Here is a 19,312-nt window from a genome sequence, read left to right as displayed (position 1 = left end):
CCCTGCAGATAAGGTCTGTATGTCGCTCACTCTTCAGGCTGATGTTAGAGCCACTTGGAAGACCATTTTAAGGGACAGAACCTTGAGTGGAGTCGAATTTAATGGTTCAAAGGGATGACCTGTTAGGGCTGACAGGACGAAGTATAGATCCCATTGTGGCAATTTTTGGCTGATAATGGGCCTAGATCTTGCAGAAGCTCTAATAAATCTTGCTACTCATGGATTGCCTGCTATAAAATCCTGATTGTATAAGGCCCCCAGAGCTGCCACCTGAACCTTTAGTGTGATAGTTAACAGGCTTCATTCCAATCCCTTTTGTAGAAACTTTAGGATTGCTGTAATTGGGACTCCATCCTGGACTCTCACCCCTGGTGTGAATAGTAATTTTTCCCAGATTTTACTGTAGGCTCTCGTAGTGACGATTTTCCTACTCTGAAGTAGGGTGGAAACCAAGTTTGGGGAAAACCCTCTGTCCCTCAAAACTGCCCTTTCAAATTCCATGCTGTTAAGTGCAGATTCTCTGCCTGAGAAAGAAGGTCTGAGATTTCCAGTAAAACCCAAGGATCGGTGATAGACATTATCCTCAGCCAGGAGAACCAAGTTCTTCTTGGCCAAAAGGGGGCTATCAGTATCACTCTTGCCTTGTCCTTCCTGATCTTTCTTAGGACCGCTGGAATGAGAATGACGGGGGGAAGGGGGGGGGCACAGGCCAAGCTCTGATTCCATGGGACCAGAAAGGCATCTAGAGTCTGAGGGTTCCCTCTGGGATCTAGTGAGCAAAGGGAGTCTACTTTTGTGTTGTCGATATTGGCAAAGAGATCTATGACCGGGAGGCCCCACGTTTCCACAATCTGTTTGAAAACGGACTCCTTTAGCACACAATCACCCTGTATCCCCGTGTGGCTTGCATCCGTGGTAACTACTCGGAACACTTTGGTCACCCAAGGGACCCCTTTGGTTAGATTGCTCATCTCTTTCCACCAACTTAGAGAACGAATAGTTCCTGAAGATAGAGTCATGCGACTTTCCAAGTGACCCATTAGAGAGACTTAAGTTTTTTAAAATGTCCCACTGGAGGCCCCTGGTGTGTATCAGGGCCCACTGAAATGCTGGCAGACAAGAGGTTAGGGAACCTAACAGGGACAAGGCCTTCCTCAAAGTCATGGATGAGTATTGTGATGGCCTCAACACCTCACTTCATTTTGCCCATTTTTTTCCTCTGGGAGGAGACACTCTTGTTTCTGGGAGTCCAACATAAGTCCTAGGAACTCCTGTGCAGTCTTTGGCTCAATACTTGATTATTTTGGGTTCAGTAGCCAACTTAGGTTTACAAAATAAGCCATTACCGTTTAATTGTGCTTTGCAATGTTGGACCGAGTCGCCTATCACTAAGAAGTCGTCCAAGTCAGGACAACTTCTTGGTGATAGGCGCCATTGCAAGTGCACCATTGCCTCCGCCACTATTTTGGTAAAACACCTGAGGGGCTACTGACAAGCCGAAGAGAAGGCCCTTGTATTGGAAGAATTTTGTTTCCCCTTTTATAAAGACTGCTACTATGAAGAACCTTTGAGAGTCTTTGTGTATAGGAACATGGTAATATGCGTCGCTGAGATCCAGAACCGTCATGAAGCAGTTGGGAAACAATATTTTGATGGCTGACTTTATCGATTCCATCTTGAACATTTGTGTTGTTACATACTCGTTCAACTTTTTTAAGTTGATAATTGTCCGGTATAACCCATCTGGTTTGTTTACCAGGAACAATGGGGAGTAGAAACCTACTATCCTTTCCCGAGGAGGGACCTCCTGGAGAACAGCTTTGCTCACAAGATCCAATACCTCGCACTCCAAAGCATTTTGTACCTCCAGGGAGGATCGTAGGGGAGTCACAACAAAGTTCTGGGGAGGGAGTGAACAAAGTCTATCCTCAGGCCTGACCTGATTAGGTTTAGTATCCAGGGACTGCTGGAATTTTTTTCCCAGGTTCGAAGTAAACGGGATATTCTGCCCCCCCCACCTGGGAGGGACCGTCAGTTGGAGGGCTTCCTATCGTGAGAGGAGCTTCCAAAGAGAAATCCTTTATCTTTCTTTCGTCCTCTCTCCCATCTACTCTGTTCTTTCGGGCCCTCCTTCAGAAAAATGTTCTACTCCGAAAGGACCGTTTGTAATTGGGAGTGGCCAGGTTAGGAAACCCCTTTTTCTTATCCCCTGCCTTCTGAAGGATGTCATCCAATGTTTCTCCAAACAAGAATTTTCCTTCACAGGTGATCGAGCACAATTTTAATTTAGTTTGCAAGTCTCCTGGTCAGTATTTAAGCCAAAGTGATCTACGAGCTGCATTCGAGAGAGCTGCAGAATTGGCCATTAGCCTAACCGAATCAGCTGATGAATCTACCAAAAAAGCTGCTGCCCCCCGTATTAAGGGAATGAATTCCAGTACTTTTTCCCTGGGCACCCCATTCCAGAGCTGTTTTTCTAGTTGGTCCAACCAGATCATGAGAGATCTAGAAGTGCAGGTTACTGCTATACCGGGCCTAAAACTATCCCCCGATGTTTCCCATGTACCTTTAAGAAAGGAATCTGCCTTCTTATCTAATGAGTTTTTTAAGGCTCCCATGTCCTCAAAGGGGAGGGCAAATTTTTTGGAGGCCTTTGCTACTGTAACGTCTATTTTGGGGGCTTTATGCCAGGATGTCGATGCTATATCCTTGAAGGGATATTTGCTTTTTAAGGATGGTATAGAATAATTTTTTTCTTATCTGGTTTCTCCCACTCTTTTTTAATCAGGGCTTGCATGTTTTCGCTTAGGGGAAATGATTTTCGTTCTCTCTGCCCCAATCCCCTAAACATTATATCCTGTACTGTTTTTTCTGGGTGAGGGTCTATTACCCCCCCCCCCCCCCCGTAGTGGATCTCACCGCCTTAACCAGGCTTTCTACCTCTTCCAAAGGGAAACAGTGGCGCCCCCCTACTGCGCCGTCTGAGGATGAAGAAGCATCTGATGAATTTGAGTTTTTCTCCTCAGAGCTAGAAGACTCAGATTGGGGGTGCTTGTTGGCCTTCTGTTCCCTGACCATATTCCCGTGTGAGGGATTTAAAGGTACTTTCGACCTCCGACTTAACCACTGATCTTAATTTGGAGGCGAAGTTTGGGGTTTCCGCACATAACACCTGTTCTATGCATGAACAGCAAAGTCTCTTATCCCAGGTAACTCTTAGTTACACATGGGGCAACTTCTGTGTTTGGTTTTTACACTTTCTTTCCTGAATAATGAAAGAGAAAAGGGTACCCCAATTACAAGGTGAACTTTCACGAATATCACCTACCAATCAGACACAGCCGCGGGTACCGGTTTTTGAGGAGGAATAGGGTCCATTGAAGGGCTTTTGAGGATGAAGACTTGTCCGCTTTGCCGGATCTTCTGCTGTGCTGAGTGGAATGGCTGCTGGATTGTCTGCTCCACTAGCTTGAAGAATCAAGTTGTCTTCTCTTAGGCTGTGGTTGCTGCTGCTGACTCTGGTGCTGCGGCAACGGTGGCTGCTGCTGCAGTTCACTGTCCTCCATTCTACCGAGAACTGCTGGCTGCAGGGAGCATCTCACCCCACTCCGTCTATTTAAACAAGCCACTAGGCGTACTCTATACTCCTTCCGGATTCACCCCAGAAGTACCTCCTCGTCATGTGATCTCCCCGGCCACGTCATCAGGGGACAATTTTGGTGCGTCCCCTCTGTCCCAGCGCTGGCGGCTTCAGGACACCACACCAACTGCGGCAGGGGCCTCCCCACTGCCTGTACCGGTCTGGCCGGGCCTGGACCATCTTCTTCCTGGATCTTCTATCTTCAGGTATGCCATACTGAAGGTTCCCTGGCAGGGACAGGAAACCAACTGATGCAAAGGAGAGGTACTGCCCTTTGTATCTGTAGGTTTCCTGTCCCTGCAGGGCGGCTCCCCTCTCTCCATGGTGCTATCATGGGAGAAAGAGAAAAAACCTTTACGTACAAAAAAAAAAAAATTGTAAGGCTTGTTTTGAGCTTGCCAAAACACATGTGGGAGACTCGCCAAATGTATGGATTAAGGTGCTGTGGTCAGATTAGATTAAAAGTGAACTTTTTAGCCACCAAGGTAAACACTATACCTGGCGACAATCCAACATAGCTCATGGTGGTAGCAGCAGAATGCCGTGGTGATGTTTTTCGGCAACACAGACAGGGAATATGGTCCTAGTCGAGGGGAAGGTGGATGGTTCAAAATACAGGAATATTCTTGAGCAACATCTGTTTCAGTCTGTCAGTGATTTGAGACTGGGACGGAGGTTCACCTTCTAACAAGACAATGACCCAAAGCATAGTGGACTGCTGCTGGAGTCATTGTTTCAAGAGCCACCACACACAGACATATCCAGGACATGGGCTAAAGTGTCTCATTCCTTGTATCAAGCCACTCATGACCAATAGACAACACCAAGGAGAAAAATTACTGGACTGTTGCTCAGTGGTCTAAGACAGTGTTACCCAACTCCAGTCCTCAAGGCCCACCAACAGGTCATGTTTTCAGAATTTCCCTAGTACTGCCAAGGTGATAATTGCATCACCTGAGCAATACAAAGGAAATCCTGAAAACATGACCTGTTGGTGGGCCTTGAGAACTGGAGTTGGGGAACACTGGTCTAAGATGTTGTTTTCAGATGAAAGTAAATTTTGCATTTCATTTGGAAATCAAGGTCCCAAAGGAAGGTCTTCTGGAGGAAGAGTGGAGAGGCACACAATCAAAGCAACCTGGGCTTCCATAACACCTAAGCAGCGCCACAGGCTGATCGCCTCCATGCCACGTCTGACCAAGTATTGAGTGCATATGCTGAACATACATTTCAGTAGGCCAACATTTCAGATTTTAAAATCATTTTTCAAGCTGGTGTTATAAAGTATTCTAATTTACTGAGATAATGACTTTTGGGTTTTCATTGGCTGTAAGCCATAATCATCAACATTAACAGAAATAAACACTTGAAATAGATCACTCTGTTGGTAATGACTTTATATAATATATGAGTTACAAATTTTTGCATCGAAGAAATTAACTTTTTGATGATATTCTAACTATGTGAGAAGTACCTGTATATAGTAAACTTTTCACTGGGTCACGCCACATTCATTTGCAATGTGGCCTTTAATCCAGCTAGGTCTACAGCAATCATACAGTTAGAAAACATAAATGTCAGGTAGATCATAAAAGAAAATGTCTAAATGAGTTACTTATACAGTGTTACATTGAACTAGTCTCACTGGAGCATCTGTTCAGGTATCAGCACAAATTAAAAAAAATATATATATATATATATATATATATATATATATATATATATATATATATATATAACGGTATTTCATATAATTTTGAGAGCTTCATTTGTGTTCTGCAGGACAAATGTAACAATATTTTGTAAAATCAAGGCTAATACAAAATTTTTCAGCGCTGGAGTCCTGGGTTCGAATCCCACCAAGGACAACATCTGCAAGGAGTTTGTATGTTCTCCCCGTGTTTGCGTGGGTTTCCTCCCACATTTCAAAGACATACTGATAGAGAATTTAGATTGTGAGCCTCATTGGGGACAGTGATGATAATGTGTGCAAACTGTAAAGCACTGCAGAATATGTTAGCGCTATATAAAAATAAAGATTATTATTATTTCATTAGCAGACTAAAACAAACACCATTTGAATTGTGGCCATAAAGTCAGCTACAAATATGTCAATTACCAATCAGCTATATGCACAAGTCATCGGGCAGTCATAGTGAAAATGTGATGGAAATATTAAACTTGTTCTAACAACAATTTAATTTTGAACAGATAAAAAAAACAAAAAATGAATATACAAAGTAAAAAAAGGTAATTTTTTTATGCCTCCACTGAACGAAATACCCCACCGTCCCACCCAAAAACATAACAAATATTTTTACTTTTACTTTCCAACTTTCGTAACTAAATTAAATAAAAAAAAAAAAAAAAAAACATGTAACACCACTAAGGGTATGTTCTCATGGTCAGTAAACGCTGCGGGTTGGACGCTCCGTACCTCCGCAGCGTCAAACCCGCAGAGGTCAGATGTTACAGCGAAATGGATGGGATTTCATGAAATCCCATCTCCGCTATGCGTCCTGAGACGCCTCCGGCTTCCCGGAAGACGCACATGGGGCGTGTCTTTCCAGACCGCAGCATGTCAATTTATGTAGCGGAAACGCTCCGTCTCCACTGTGTAAATTTCCCATTCACTGACATTAGATGCGGTAGAATCGCATTATCTTCTTAGTCACATGCATTTTAAGTGCAGGAACACAGCTTCCAACGCATGTGTACTAATTTAAATATCGTACCTTGTTTTAGCCATAAGTTTGCATAGACTGCAGCTGTCGCGATGAGCTGATCACGAGAACTGCCGTACACATGACCGCCGGGGACATCTCCGATCACTAGCCAAGTTCTCACGATCAGCTGACCACGAGAACTGCACTGCACGAGACCGCCAGGGACTGCTCTCTCTCCAGCCATCAGCGGTCACCATCTTCAAGCTCCGCTGTGTCTGGATGTCAGGCTAAGTGGTGGTATAATGCCACCGTTCAGCCAAAGGCATCCAGATGTAGCAGAGCTGGACTCGTCGTGGGACAGTATGTCTATCTTCTCAGTGAACAGGTATGATACATTGCTGCTTTTTTATTTTATTTCTCTTACAGGAGAACATCGGTGGCATAGGCGATGCAGTAAGTATGGTTTAATTAAGATTAAAGGAGTCTGTGTCATTATTTCAATTAAAACACTTTATTCTTGCTTTGACTTTATTTACCATAACTAACTGTAGGATTAACTGTAGGATTAGTAACGGATAGGTGTCTTATAGACGCTTCTCCATTACTAAGACGTGGGCTTGATGTCACCTGATATCACTATGTAAATTACACGTTCTCCAACTTTTTTACACTATACTTCATTTCCTCACCGTTTACAAGATATTAGTTTGCTGCTAGTGCATGAGAATGTTCTAGTTTCAAAGGCTAACAATCACTGGCATAACTAGAGTCTGACGGGCCCCAATGCAAGATCTGCACCTGCCCCCCACGTTTGTCAGATGTATGGGCCCTTGTAGTGTTCTAAACCCTATAAAAGGACATAAAAGTTGCACCTCCCCCATTATGCAGTAATGTCCCCTCATGCTGGCACACATGTCCCCCTGATCCAGGGCCCCATCCTGGCACCCATCCCCCCCGATCCAGAGCCCCCGTCCTGGTACACACGTCCCCCCAATCCAGGGCCCCATCCTGGCACACACGTCCCCCCTATCCAGGGCCCCGTCCTGGCACACACATACCCCCTATACAGGGCCCCGTCCTGGCACACACATCCCCCCTATCCAGGGCCCCGTCCTGGCATATGTCCCTTATCCAGGGCCATATTATCCAGGGCAATGCCGGGTATTGAGGTGAGTTTCTTGCATTGCAGTTGCAAGTGTGACCCCAGCCTGAGAACACACATCCAGTTGAAGTTTGCGCTGGCAGGCCTCTCACGTGCGTGGGCCTGGTCGTGACCTTTTCAATCACAATCGTTACACCCCTGCAACAACCAACTGCTCAGTTACTCCTTTTCTCATCTGAGAAGTAGACACAACTGTATCTAACCTAGCCAATTCTTCGACCTAAACACATGAGCAGCTACACAAATCTCTGATGTAGTTTGCTACAAGGTCGCAGTCCACTGGATTCAAAGCTGATTTGCTTACATGGAGTGTGTTAATTCACTGACAGCTAGCCAAAAAAAAAAAGACCCTGATCCAGTCTTAACGACTGATTGGGGTAACATTTCTGGCATAAAGGTACTGTCACACTTAGCGATGTACCAGCGATCCCGACCAGCGATATGACGCGGTCAGGATCGCTGGTACATCGCTAAGTGGTCGCTAGTGAGCTGCCACACAGGCAGATCTCACTAGCGACATCGCTGGGTTCGGGGATCGCTACTTACCTGTCAGACCAGGCGATCCTGACGTCCTCCCACCCAGCTCCACGCGTCGCTCGTCCTCACAGCAGGAAGCGCCGCAGGAAGCTGACGACGAGAAACAGTCCTGAACGTTCTCGCGCGATCAGCAATAAGCAGCGGTCGTAGGTAAGTATCAGACACAGAGATATCGCTAGCAATATCGCTATAACGTCAATAGTTATAGCAATATTGCTAGCGATATCTCTTAGTGTGACATGCCCTTAAGAAACGCTACTACTTTCCATTAATTTCAAGGGCTGAAATAGACTTCCCAGCTCCCCTTATTTTGTCAGAGCTGCTTGAAACGCCAAAAGTCAGTAAGTTTTGGCACAACCCTGTATTTTCGAGAGTAAACACTTTGCAAGCATCTGCCACAAAAGTATATTCCAAAGTTGCAGAACTTCTTTTTGGTTTGAAGAAAAAAAATCACACAAACACCAAAAGGTTACAACAAGCTTCCAGCAGGATGGCAATTATAAAGAACACCCATGCTAAACCTTGCAGACCTATGCTAAACCTTGCAGACCTATGCTAAACCTTGCAGAGTGTTCTGGCAATAATAGACGATTGTTCTCAAGTCTAACATGACCTGTAATAGAATATCCTTGTTTAAAAAAACAAAGACAAAAGAACACAAAGTGCTATTGCTAGGGATATACTTTAAAATAATTCTGGAAGTACAGAGAGAAATACATTAGATTTCCTTAAGGTGATATTTCACCTTCAGAGAAGATCACAAAGATTAACTCATCAGTTCAATCCATCCTTAAAGGTACTGTCACACTTAGCGATGTACCAGCGATCCCGACCAGCGATATGACGCGGTCAGGATCGCTGGTACATCGCTAAGTGGTCGCTAGTGAGCTGCCACACAGGCAGATCTCACCAGCGACATCGCTGGGGACGGGGATCGCTACTTACCTGTCACACTAGGCGATCCTGCGTCCTCCCGCCCGGCTCCACGTGTCGCTCGTCCTCACAGCAGGAAGCGCCACAGGAAGCTGACGACGAGAAACAGTCCTGAACGTTCTCGCGCGATCAGCGATAATCAGCGGGGGAGCCGGTCGCTGGTAAGTATCAGACACAGAGATATCGCTAGCAATATCGCTATAACGTCACAAGTTATAGCGATATTGCTAGCGATATCTCTTAGTGTGACATGCCCTTAAGACAACTCATTCTTCACTTTTTTTGGTTACCAAAAATATTATTGCTCTTTTTTGGAAGTCCCCTAATATTCCCTCATTACAAGATTTAATTTATAAAACATCTTTACATAAATCTTATGAAAATAAAATTGCTATTTCAAATAACTGCTTTAACAAGTTTGCTTGTAAATGGAACCATTGGATAAAACTATTTCCATAAGGGCATTGGTTTGTATTTGTGTAATATATTTGACTATGTTTTTGTTCTGAAAAATATCTATGTGTTCTATGTATTTTATGGATTGATTACATGACAATGCATTATTTCCCTTTCCCCCTTCCCTTTCCCGGTTATTATAAATTATACTAAAATTTATTTGAAAAACAAAGATTAACACAAATAACTTGTCTTTATTGTTTTGCTGGGTTCACACACTGCAGAGGTACCATGGTTTAGATGTGCCCATGATATGGCCCAAACAGCTTGTAAAGAGTAAGTTTTTTTGATGTTCTAGCTTTTAAAGACTTACCATCTTTTACATTTTGTTTCCATAAATTGGTAGTGTGCAAGAAAATAAAAAAAACGTAATATATTGTAATCAGAGAAATCCACTTCATTTTCGTGCTGGACTGATCTTTTATTCTCAAAATTCTCAATTTACAGATAAAATGTGACTTCAATAAGGACAGACTTTCACATTACTGAGATAGGAGCAGCTGGTGCTCATAAAGTTCTATGGCAAAAGGGAAAGAGGAGCGAAAGGCTAACCAAGACATTCTGCTGCAAGTTCACCTATAATGACAGGCACACTTTAAATGCAAACAAACCGGAAACCCCATCAGTTGATGTCACTTTAACCCCTCCCAAGATCTGATGTACACGTACAGTGCAAGTTGTGAACAGGGGGCACACAATCACTATCTGCCTCTAAGGCTGTGTTCACACACAGCGTTTTTTTAGCGGTTTTTACCGCGGTTTTCACTATAAAACCGCTAAAAATAAGCTGCACAGTCATTTCTATGCATTTTGCACTTTTTGTGCACATTGATACGTTTTTTACCGCGAAAAAAACGCATCGCGGTAAAAAACGCAGCATGCTCATTAATTTTGCGGATTTTTCCGCGGTTTTGGCTTCTCCCATGCGTTTAGAAACCGCTGCGGTAAAAAACGCATCAAAAATGCATCAAAACCGCGCAAAAAACGCGCAAAAACCGCCACGGAAAAATAGGTGCGGTTTCTGGGAAGGGATTCAGGTTTTTGTGCAGAACTTTTCTGCAACGTGTGCACTTAGCCTTACAACTGTTAACCTGTTAAATGCCACTGCTCCACGCACCCATCGTCCCCATCCCCTGATAAACTGATGGGTTGCTATAGTAGTAAAGGGTCTGATGAAGAACCCTGTGTCTGCCATCATGGTGCTCCTTTAATTTCCAAAGGAGAATCTCCTTTGTCTGGATTTGAGAGGACACCATAAAATAATAATAAAAAAAAATTGCCGTACTTGGGTAGCCACAAAAAAATTACCGTAAATAAGTGACCAAAAAACATCATATTTATCTCAAAATGGTGTAAAAAAAAAAAAAAATATTTTTCCACCGCTAAAATAATAAATCTAGACAATTTTCTCTGTAATTATACTGACCTAGAGAATCTTGACGCCAGCTCATTTTTACAACACAATGAAAGAATTAAAAGTAAAACCCAGACAGCATTGCCGGAATTGCATTTTTTCCCCCAACAATTTCACTACAGTTAGATTTTTGTTCCCATTTTTCAATGCACAGTATGGTCATATAAATGCCATTCAAAAAGTATAACTTGTCCTGGAGAAAATCAAGTCCCATTTCCATATGTCTACATGCACAGGGGAAAAAAAAAAAAAAGTTATGGCTTTTGGAAGAAGAGAAATTAAAAATTAAAATGTAAATTGTCTGTTGCTGGAAGGTGTTATATTTATTTGCATCTAAATGCACTCTGATATTTAATTAGTAAAGGTAAACTGCCTATTGCTGCAGCACCATTACTAACAAACTGCTTTTAGGCTTCAATCCATAAATCCATTCATTTTTCATATTTCTCCTGAAGGTTAATGTAACCTGTGAAGGGCGTATTAGTCAGTCTCGGGAACAAGGCTAGCAATAGAGATTCTTTGAGACATCTAATCCAGTAAAACGTCCAAAGTGAGCAGCAACGTTATCTTGCAGAAGATACTTAAAATGAATATTTGCAAACTTCTATATTGAGCTACAAATAACATTTTTAGCATCTAGTGTCACTAGGCATTTGTTTGCACTAGAGACCTGGCAAATTCCACGCTGGCAACATATGACATTTCCAAGTTCCTGCCCAGCAACTTCTAATAACATTGAGCTGTAATGTGTACAACAAAGCTGGGAGAAAACGAAGCCCTTGTTTCCCCTACACGAGGGTCACAGTTTGTTTTTTTAGGAGAATTTTGAAGCTAAACCCCTCCAAAACTCTTCTAAAAAATGCTTCAAATACTTTTTACTCTCCCTTAACATTTCAATGTAAACTCCACTTTGCTGTTCATAGCATCATGTTTTCCTCCTAGAAAAGATTTTGAAAAACACCCTGTAAAATGAACACATGACCTGTCACTTCTTTGAGGTGTGATTTGCTTCAAATCTGACATTATCAAGTCAAAGGGCTGCAAAACACCATATAGCAAAAAAAAAACAAAAAAAAACAATAAGTGCCTCCAATAGCAACGTCTCTGGATTCCAATTACATTTTTTTTATATGTCTCTTAAAAAAAAAAAAAACTCTGTAGAAACCTAAGATTAATCTAATGTCTGTGGGGATCTTAATGTCGGATGGACCCGTTGATATTGACAGGTTTGGCCGACAATCTAGTGTATGGGGGCGTAGGATGACTGATGGCCAGTGGAGAAGTCGATCAGGTATGCCTGATTTTGGACTGCTGGTCACATTATTGTCCTGTTGATAAGCTGCCAACTAACCTGTTTTTAGGAACTCTCAGAGAACAAGGGAACACTTGGTCAAACAAGCTCTCCTGTATGGGAGAGCCGGCTGAGATATCTGCCAACAGAACGGTCTGCAGAACCGTCGCTCAGCTGACAGCCATCTAATGTGAATGGGGCCGTTAGATATATCGGATTCTATATAGAAATGCTTAAACCAGGCTCCAGTATGCTCCAGGAGGAAAACATGGGGCAGGGAAACTGTGTTTTAAGGGCCTGTCACGCTAAGCGATATTGCTAGCAATATCGCTGTAACGTCACTGGTTTTTGTGACGTAGTAGCGATACTGCTAGCGACATCGCTACATGTGATACTTACCTCCAACCGGCTCCCCCACTGGTTATCACTGATCGTGCGAGAACGTCCTGGGCCGTTTCTCGTCGTCAGCTTCCTGCTGGGCTTCCTGTGGCGCCGACGAGCGACGCGTGGACGCGGGCGGGAGGACATCAGGATTGCCTCGTCTGCCAGGTAAGTAGCGACCCCCGTCCCCAGCGATGTCGCTGGTGAGATCTGCCTGTGTGGCAGCTCACTAGTGACCACTTAGCGATGTACCAGCGATCCTGACCGCGTCATATCGCTGGTCGGGATCACTGGTACATCGCTAAGTGTGACAGCACCTTTACATATGATGGAGCAGATTTACTAATCCTGCCTACTATCTGGAAAGAGTAAACTTAGACTAGATAATCATACAATGCAGCACTTTTATCACAATGGCGGGTTGAGAAACCTAAAGAATTTTTAGACAATGCTGTCTATGTTTACACCACCTATCATTTAGATTACTTTAGGCCTCATTCAGATGTCCGTTTTTCAAAGTAAGTGTTTTATGTGATTTTCACAGATAAAACAAGTACTCATTGGAATCTACGGAACTGGTCACATGTCAGTTATTTCGCAGACCACGCGTTTTCGCTAACAAAAAAAAATCTAACAGACATGTCTATTTAAGATCTGTGATTAGCAATACAAGTGTATGGGTCTGTGAAACGCACACAGATGGCATTAGGGGTACTTCACACTAAGCGACATCGCTAGCGAGATCGCTGATGAGTCACCAATTTTGTGACGCGCCAGCGATCTCGCTGTGTGTGTGGCACGCACCAGCGACCGCCCCCCCCGCCAGGTATCGCTGATCGTGCAGGATGGTCCTGGGCCATTGTTTGATCGTTGGTCTCGCTGCGTGTGGCAGCGGAAGACCAACAATCAGCGAGCTCCCAGCGCTGTAAGCAGACGCTGGGAGCTGGTATCCAAGGTAAACAGCGGGTAACTAAGCGCACTGCGCTTAGTTACCCACTGTTTACCCTGGATACCAGCTCCCAGGGCGAGCACGCTGGTATCCAGGGTACACAGAGGGTAACTAAGAAGCGCGCGCGCTTAGTTACCCGCTATTTACCTTGGATACCTCGCTGGTCCTAATCGCTGGTGAGTCTGCCTGTTTGAGAGCTCACCAGCGATCATGTAGTGAAGCACCAGCGATCCTGATCAGGTCGTATCGTTGTCGGGATCGCTGGTGCGTCGTTTAGTGTAACGGGACCCTTAGTGTGTAGTTCGGGATAAATACTGTTAGGGTATTTGCGCACAATCAATAATCGCTGCAGGCTGGACGCTGCGTACTTAAGCAGCGCCAAACCCGCAGCGTCCAGACGTTACAGCATAGTGAATGGGATTTCAAGAAATCCCATGTCCAGTATGCATTCACAGATGTCCGCAGAGACTGACATGCGCCACATCTTCCCAGACCGTAGCATGTCAAGAAATTTCACTAACAGAATGTATTGGACGCGGTGAATCCGCACGGTTCATTTAATACATGCGAATTCACCTGCGTTCAATAGACAGCAGCGCTTTGGGCGCAGCGAACACACACTGCATCCGAAGCACTGCCACTTCCGGATCATGTGCACCCGGCGCAATAAATAGGAGAAGCTTTGTAATTTATTTTTCAAGCCTGAAAATCACTGATGAAAACACAAAAAACTTAAACATTGATGAAAATCTGTTGAAAAACACTGACAACATTTGGACAGTTTTTTTTTTTGCTTAGGTGAAAAATCGCTCAAGTCTGAACAGGACCAAAACACTTTTTTTTTTAACCAAAAATTGGAACACATTTCAAAAGTATAATGGTATAATCTCAGCCAGGCATATTTGACTCTGAAATGCCGCATTGCAGCTTCGCAGAGAAGAACATACTTTGCGAGCTCCGAGGGACCGAGCCACGCTACACACACTAATCGGACATGCAGGTTCCCAGCGGTTTCTCACTGCCCTGGATTAACAGATCTCTGCCGATATGTCCACATATACAGCCTGTCCGACTAGTCTATAGTGAGGCTTTTAGGCTGTGTACCCACGTGTTTTTTTCGCGTTTAAGCGTTTTTAACGGCAAACGGCTTACAAGAAGCATCCCATTCATTTTAATGAATTCTGCACTTTTTGTGCACATTGATGCGTTTTTTTTTTCCACGAAAAAAAACGCAGCATGCTCATTAATTTCACGGAAAAATCTGCATTTCTAACTATATTCTATGAGCAGGAGGATGCTCCTGTAAAAAATGCATAAAAAACGTGCGTTTTACCTAGGAAGGAGTCCATTTTTTTCGGCATACGTGGGTACATAGCCTTACAGTATGTTTTCTCTGAAACGCCGCAGTGTTTCAGAGTCAGACATGCCATGCTGAGATTTCCCAGCCAGCACCTAATACATGGATTGGGCAGCATGTATCTGCTGCAAGGTTCACATTAACATTATTGCCCTCAGTGAGTAAGATCAACCAGCTAAATGCGGTTTGTGCATTTCTATAGCTTTGCACACGCTAATTGCACATGATGTAGTCAGAATTCCAAGAGGACATTTAAAGGTATAACTTTATATTACATATTTATAAAATGTCATATAAAACTAACAATAATAATAGCTAAAAAATAATCATCAAGGACAAAATGATTGAAAAAAAAAAAAGTGTATCAAATCGTCACTTACCATCCTCTCCATTTATTCTGTCAATTTCTATCCTGGCTCCTAAGACTTCCACTTGGTTACTAGAAATATCATTTCCAGTCACCGTGCCAAATAAGACACCAGGCGATTCGGACACAGGCTGCATGAACGCACTTCTTTACCGGTAATTTTGCTATGCTATATATGGAAAAGTCTTGATTTGATATGTTTCTTCTGTCTTTTACTATGTTTTGTTAATCTCATGTGAGATACTGGATGACCATGCTGGGCTGGCTGCCAATCAGGGACTGACACAGGTCAATGGACAGACACCTCAGAAGTACTGGCACTTTGTTAAGTCTACAAGTTCCCTGGAAAACAGAAGAATTGTATCCATGAGCAGAACAGATCCTGACTCTACATGTCACGATAAAAAACTATGAACTGAAAACGCCATAGTAACTAGAACAATATGTGAACAAAGGAATGAGCCATGCCATGCCGTTAATAACGTGTTAGGATGTGATAAGTAGTAATAAAATAGATATATGACAGTAGGGGGTGTGATATATAGTAATACTCTAGGTATATGACAGTAGGGGGTGTGATATGTAGTACTACAATAGATACAGTATATGACAGTAGAGGGTGTGATATGTAGTACTACAATAGATACAGTATATGACAGTAGAGGGTGTGATATGTAGTAATACAATAGATATATGACAGTAGAGGGTGTGATGTGTGATATGTAATTATACTCTAGATATATGACAGTAGAGGGTGCGATATGTAGTAATACAATAGATATATGACAGTAGCGGGTGTGATATGCAGTAACACACTAGATATATGATAGTAGGGGGTGTGATATGTAGTAATACAATAGATATATGACAGTAGAGGGTGTGATATGTAATAATACTCTATATATATGACAGTAGAGGGTGTGATATGTAATAATACTCTATATATATGACAGTAGAGGGTGTGATATGTAATAATACTCTATATATATGACAGTAGAGGGTGTGATATGTAGTACTACAATAGATACAGTATATGACAGTGGAGGGTGTGATATGTAGTAATACAATAGATATATGACAGTAGAGGGTGTGATATGTAATAATACAATAGATATATGACAGTAGAGGGTGTGATGTGTGATATGTAATTATACTCTAGATATGACAGTAGAGGGTGCGATATGTAGTAATACAATAGATATATGACAGTAGAGGGTGTGATGTGTGATATGTAATTATACTCTAGATATGACAGTAGAGGGTGCGATATGTAGTAATACAATAGATATATGACAGTAGAGGGTGTGATATGCAGTAACACACTAGATATATGATAGTAGAGGGTGTGATATATAGTAATACTCTAGGTATATGACAGTAGGGGGTGTGATATATAGTAATACTCTAGGTATATGACAGTAGGGGGTATGATATGTAGTACTACAATAGATACAGTATATGACAGTGGAGGGTGTGATATGTAGTAATACAATAGATATATGACAGTAGAGGGTGTGATGTGTGATGTGTAATTATACTCTAGATATATGACAGTAGAGGGTGCGATATGTAGTAATACAATAGATATATGACAGTAGAGGGTGTGATGTGTGATATGTAATTATACTCTAGATATATGACAGTAGGGGGTGTGATATGTAGTAATACTCAAGGTATATGACAGTAGAGGGTGTGATATGCAGTAACACACTAGATATATGATAGTAGAGGGTGTGATATATAGTAATACTCTAGGTATATGACAGTAGGGGGTGTGATATATAGTAATACTCTAGGTATATGACAGTAGGGGGTATGATATGTAGTACTACAATAGATACAGTATATGACAGTGGAGGGTGTGATATGTAGTAATACAATAGATATATGACAGTAGAGGGTGTGATGTGTGATATGTAATTATACTCTAGATATATGACAGTAGAGGGTGCGATATGTAGTAATACAATAGATATATGACAGTAGAGGGTGTGATGTGTGATATGTAATTATACTCTAGATATATGACAGTAGGGGGTGTGATATGTAGTAATACTCAAGGTATATGACAGTAGGGGTCTGATATGTAGTAACAAAATAGATACAGTATGACAGTAGGGGATATGATATGTAGTAATACACTAGATATATGATAGAAGGGGATGTGATATGTAGTAATAGCCTTTCAGCGCTGGGGTCCTGGGTTCAAATCCCACCAAGGACAACATCTGCAAGGAGTCTGTATGTTCTCCCCGTGTTTGTGTGAGTTTCCTCCGGGTACTCCGGTTTCCTCCCACATTCCAAAGACATACTGATAGGGAATTTAGATTGTGAGCCCCATTGGGGACAGTGCCAATAATGTCTGTGAAGCACTGTGGAATTAATGGCGCTTTGTAAGTGAGTAAAATAAACAAAATAAATAACTAGTAATACACTAGATATATGACAGAAGGGGATGCGATATGCAGTAAAACAATAAATATATGACAGTAGGGGGTGTGATATGTAGTAATAGCCTTGCAGGGCTGGGGTCCTGGGTTCAAATCCCACCAAGGACAACATCTTATGATAGTAGAGGGTGTGATAAGTAGTAATACACTAGATATGACAGGAGAGGGTGTGATATGTAGTAATACACTAGATATATGACAGTAGGGGGTGTGATATGAGGTAATACACTAATATATATATACATATATATATATATATATATATATATATATATATATATATAAATAACAGAAAAGGATGTGGTATGTACTAATACAATAGATACATGATGGGTATGTTGTGATGCCGCAGACACCAGGGTGACATGGGTCATCACTATGTGACAGAGCAGATACGGCAGAGGACATGGCAGTGACATGGCATCACTAAAATATGACGATTATACTCACCCTTGTCACTGGCTACAGTCACTCGGCTCCTGGCTGCAGCTCCTCTGCCTCTCGGCCTCTCCCATCAGACGTGGCTCTTGGTGACCGGCCCGGTGTCTATACGTTTTCCATTCCCCTAGGAAACGTCAGATCCCGGAACCATTAGCCGTGCACGGTGCTGTACTGAGCCGCCCGTGAGAGCGTGCACACTGCGGAGCGGCGGACCGAGCAGCACTGAGGTACAGGGGAACACAATAACAAGGACTGATAGCGGCCACGTCACTTTCCCTATAGTATCAGCTGTGTAATGTTTCCGGGAGGAACACAACGCTAGTTGCACCTAGAGCTTCCGGTGCCAGCTGAAACAAGAGGACTGGAGGGCTTGTTGGTTAACTTGTTCGGTGACTGGCGTAAATCACAGTTCGTGCAGCCTGCTGCTAGCACAACACAAGCCGGAGAGCGGCACTCCCCTCATAAAGTGAGCCTGGGATACCGACAGCGCCATTAGCCGTGCATGGACCCAGAGGAAACCAGCGGGAACCATTGTGCAAGGCAATTTTATTTCCCACCCCTGAATAGAGGCCACACCCCAAACCCGCCCCCGCTTATATCTCATCATACCCCTATACAAGAGCGTTAGGAGCCACAGGTCAGAGATCTCTGAGAACAGGTATGCAGCAGGAAAGATGGCCGCCTAGCTGGTATGCCATGGATGTGAGGGTCAGGTCGCCCCAGGACGCCACCTTGGATGGACACAAAGCAATACATAGCCAACAGCAACAAGGCGATGTAGTGAAAATAAGCAGCTTTTTAAAAAGTGGATTATTAATCTTCACAACTTTTCATCATTTTTGTTGCCCGGTTGCTGTTTCCCTCTTCTTTGGACGAGGCTGAAGTTGGTTTCTTATTGGTTCAGTTTCTGAACTAATATCCAAGGGATGTCCAAATATAAATAAGGCTGACACTTCGCATCAGACAAACACAATCCGAATAACATACTGCTTTGCCGAATGAAGAGGTCCAGAAAATAACTACAATGACTTATGCTTTATTAATAATATCTTAACACCATATCACATGCTAGAAAACCATTCTAATAAACTAGGGGGACACTGAACTGTGTGATGACACCCAGCATATCAAACACCTGTGTTCCTAGACCTGGCAGGTATAGTTATGGTCAAGAGACTCACTGAGGGCATATAAGAATACACTCAGCATTTACTGCCTGGCTAGATGAAAATTAGAATGGTGTACAATCCACAGAAAAATAAACATAG

At 42.9% G+C, this 19,312-nt stretch overlaps 1 protein-coding gene across 3 annotated transcripts in view; it reads right to left on the bottom strand.

Annotated features, from left to right (window-relative positions):
* Positions 1–18,395, bottom strand: part of GOLGA3 (golgin A3) — a 132,149-nt gene extending 113,754 nt beyond the window's left edge. For all 3 annotated transcript variants that reach the window (XM_073559030.1, XM_073559031.1, XM_073559032.1), the window contains exons 1-2: positions 18,054–18,395; positions 15,167–15,495 (exon numbers count right to left, since the gene is read on the bottom strand). In XM_073559030.1, the coding sequence (XP_073415131.1) occupies positions 15,167–15,290 (124 nt within the window). In that variant the 5' untranslated portion in view covers positions 15,291–15,495; positions 18,054–18,395. The remainder of the gene's footprint in view (positions 1–15,166; positions 15,496–18,053) is intronic.
* Between the last annotated feature and the right edge of the window lie 917 nt (positions 18,396–19,312).

Source organism: Dendrobates tinctorius, unplaced genomic scaffold (assembly GCF_039654945.1).
Source record: "Dendrobates tinctorius isolate UK_male_01 unplaced genomic scaffold, ASM3965494v1 ptg000265l, whole genome shotgun sequence".
NCBI classification, from domain to species: domain Eukaryota; kingdom Metazoa; phylum Chordata; class Amphibia; order Anura; family Dendrobatidae; genus Dendrobates; species Dendrobates tinctorius.
The sequence above is the reverse complement of the archived record's forward strand: the minus strand, read 5'-3'. Positions and strand labels throughout refer to the sequence as shown.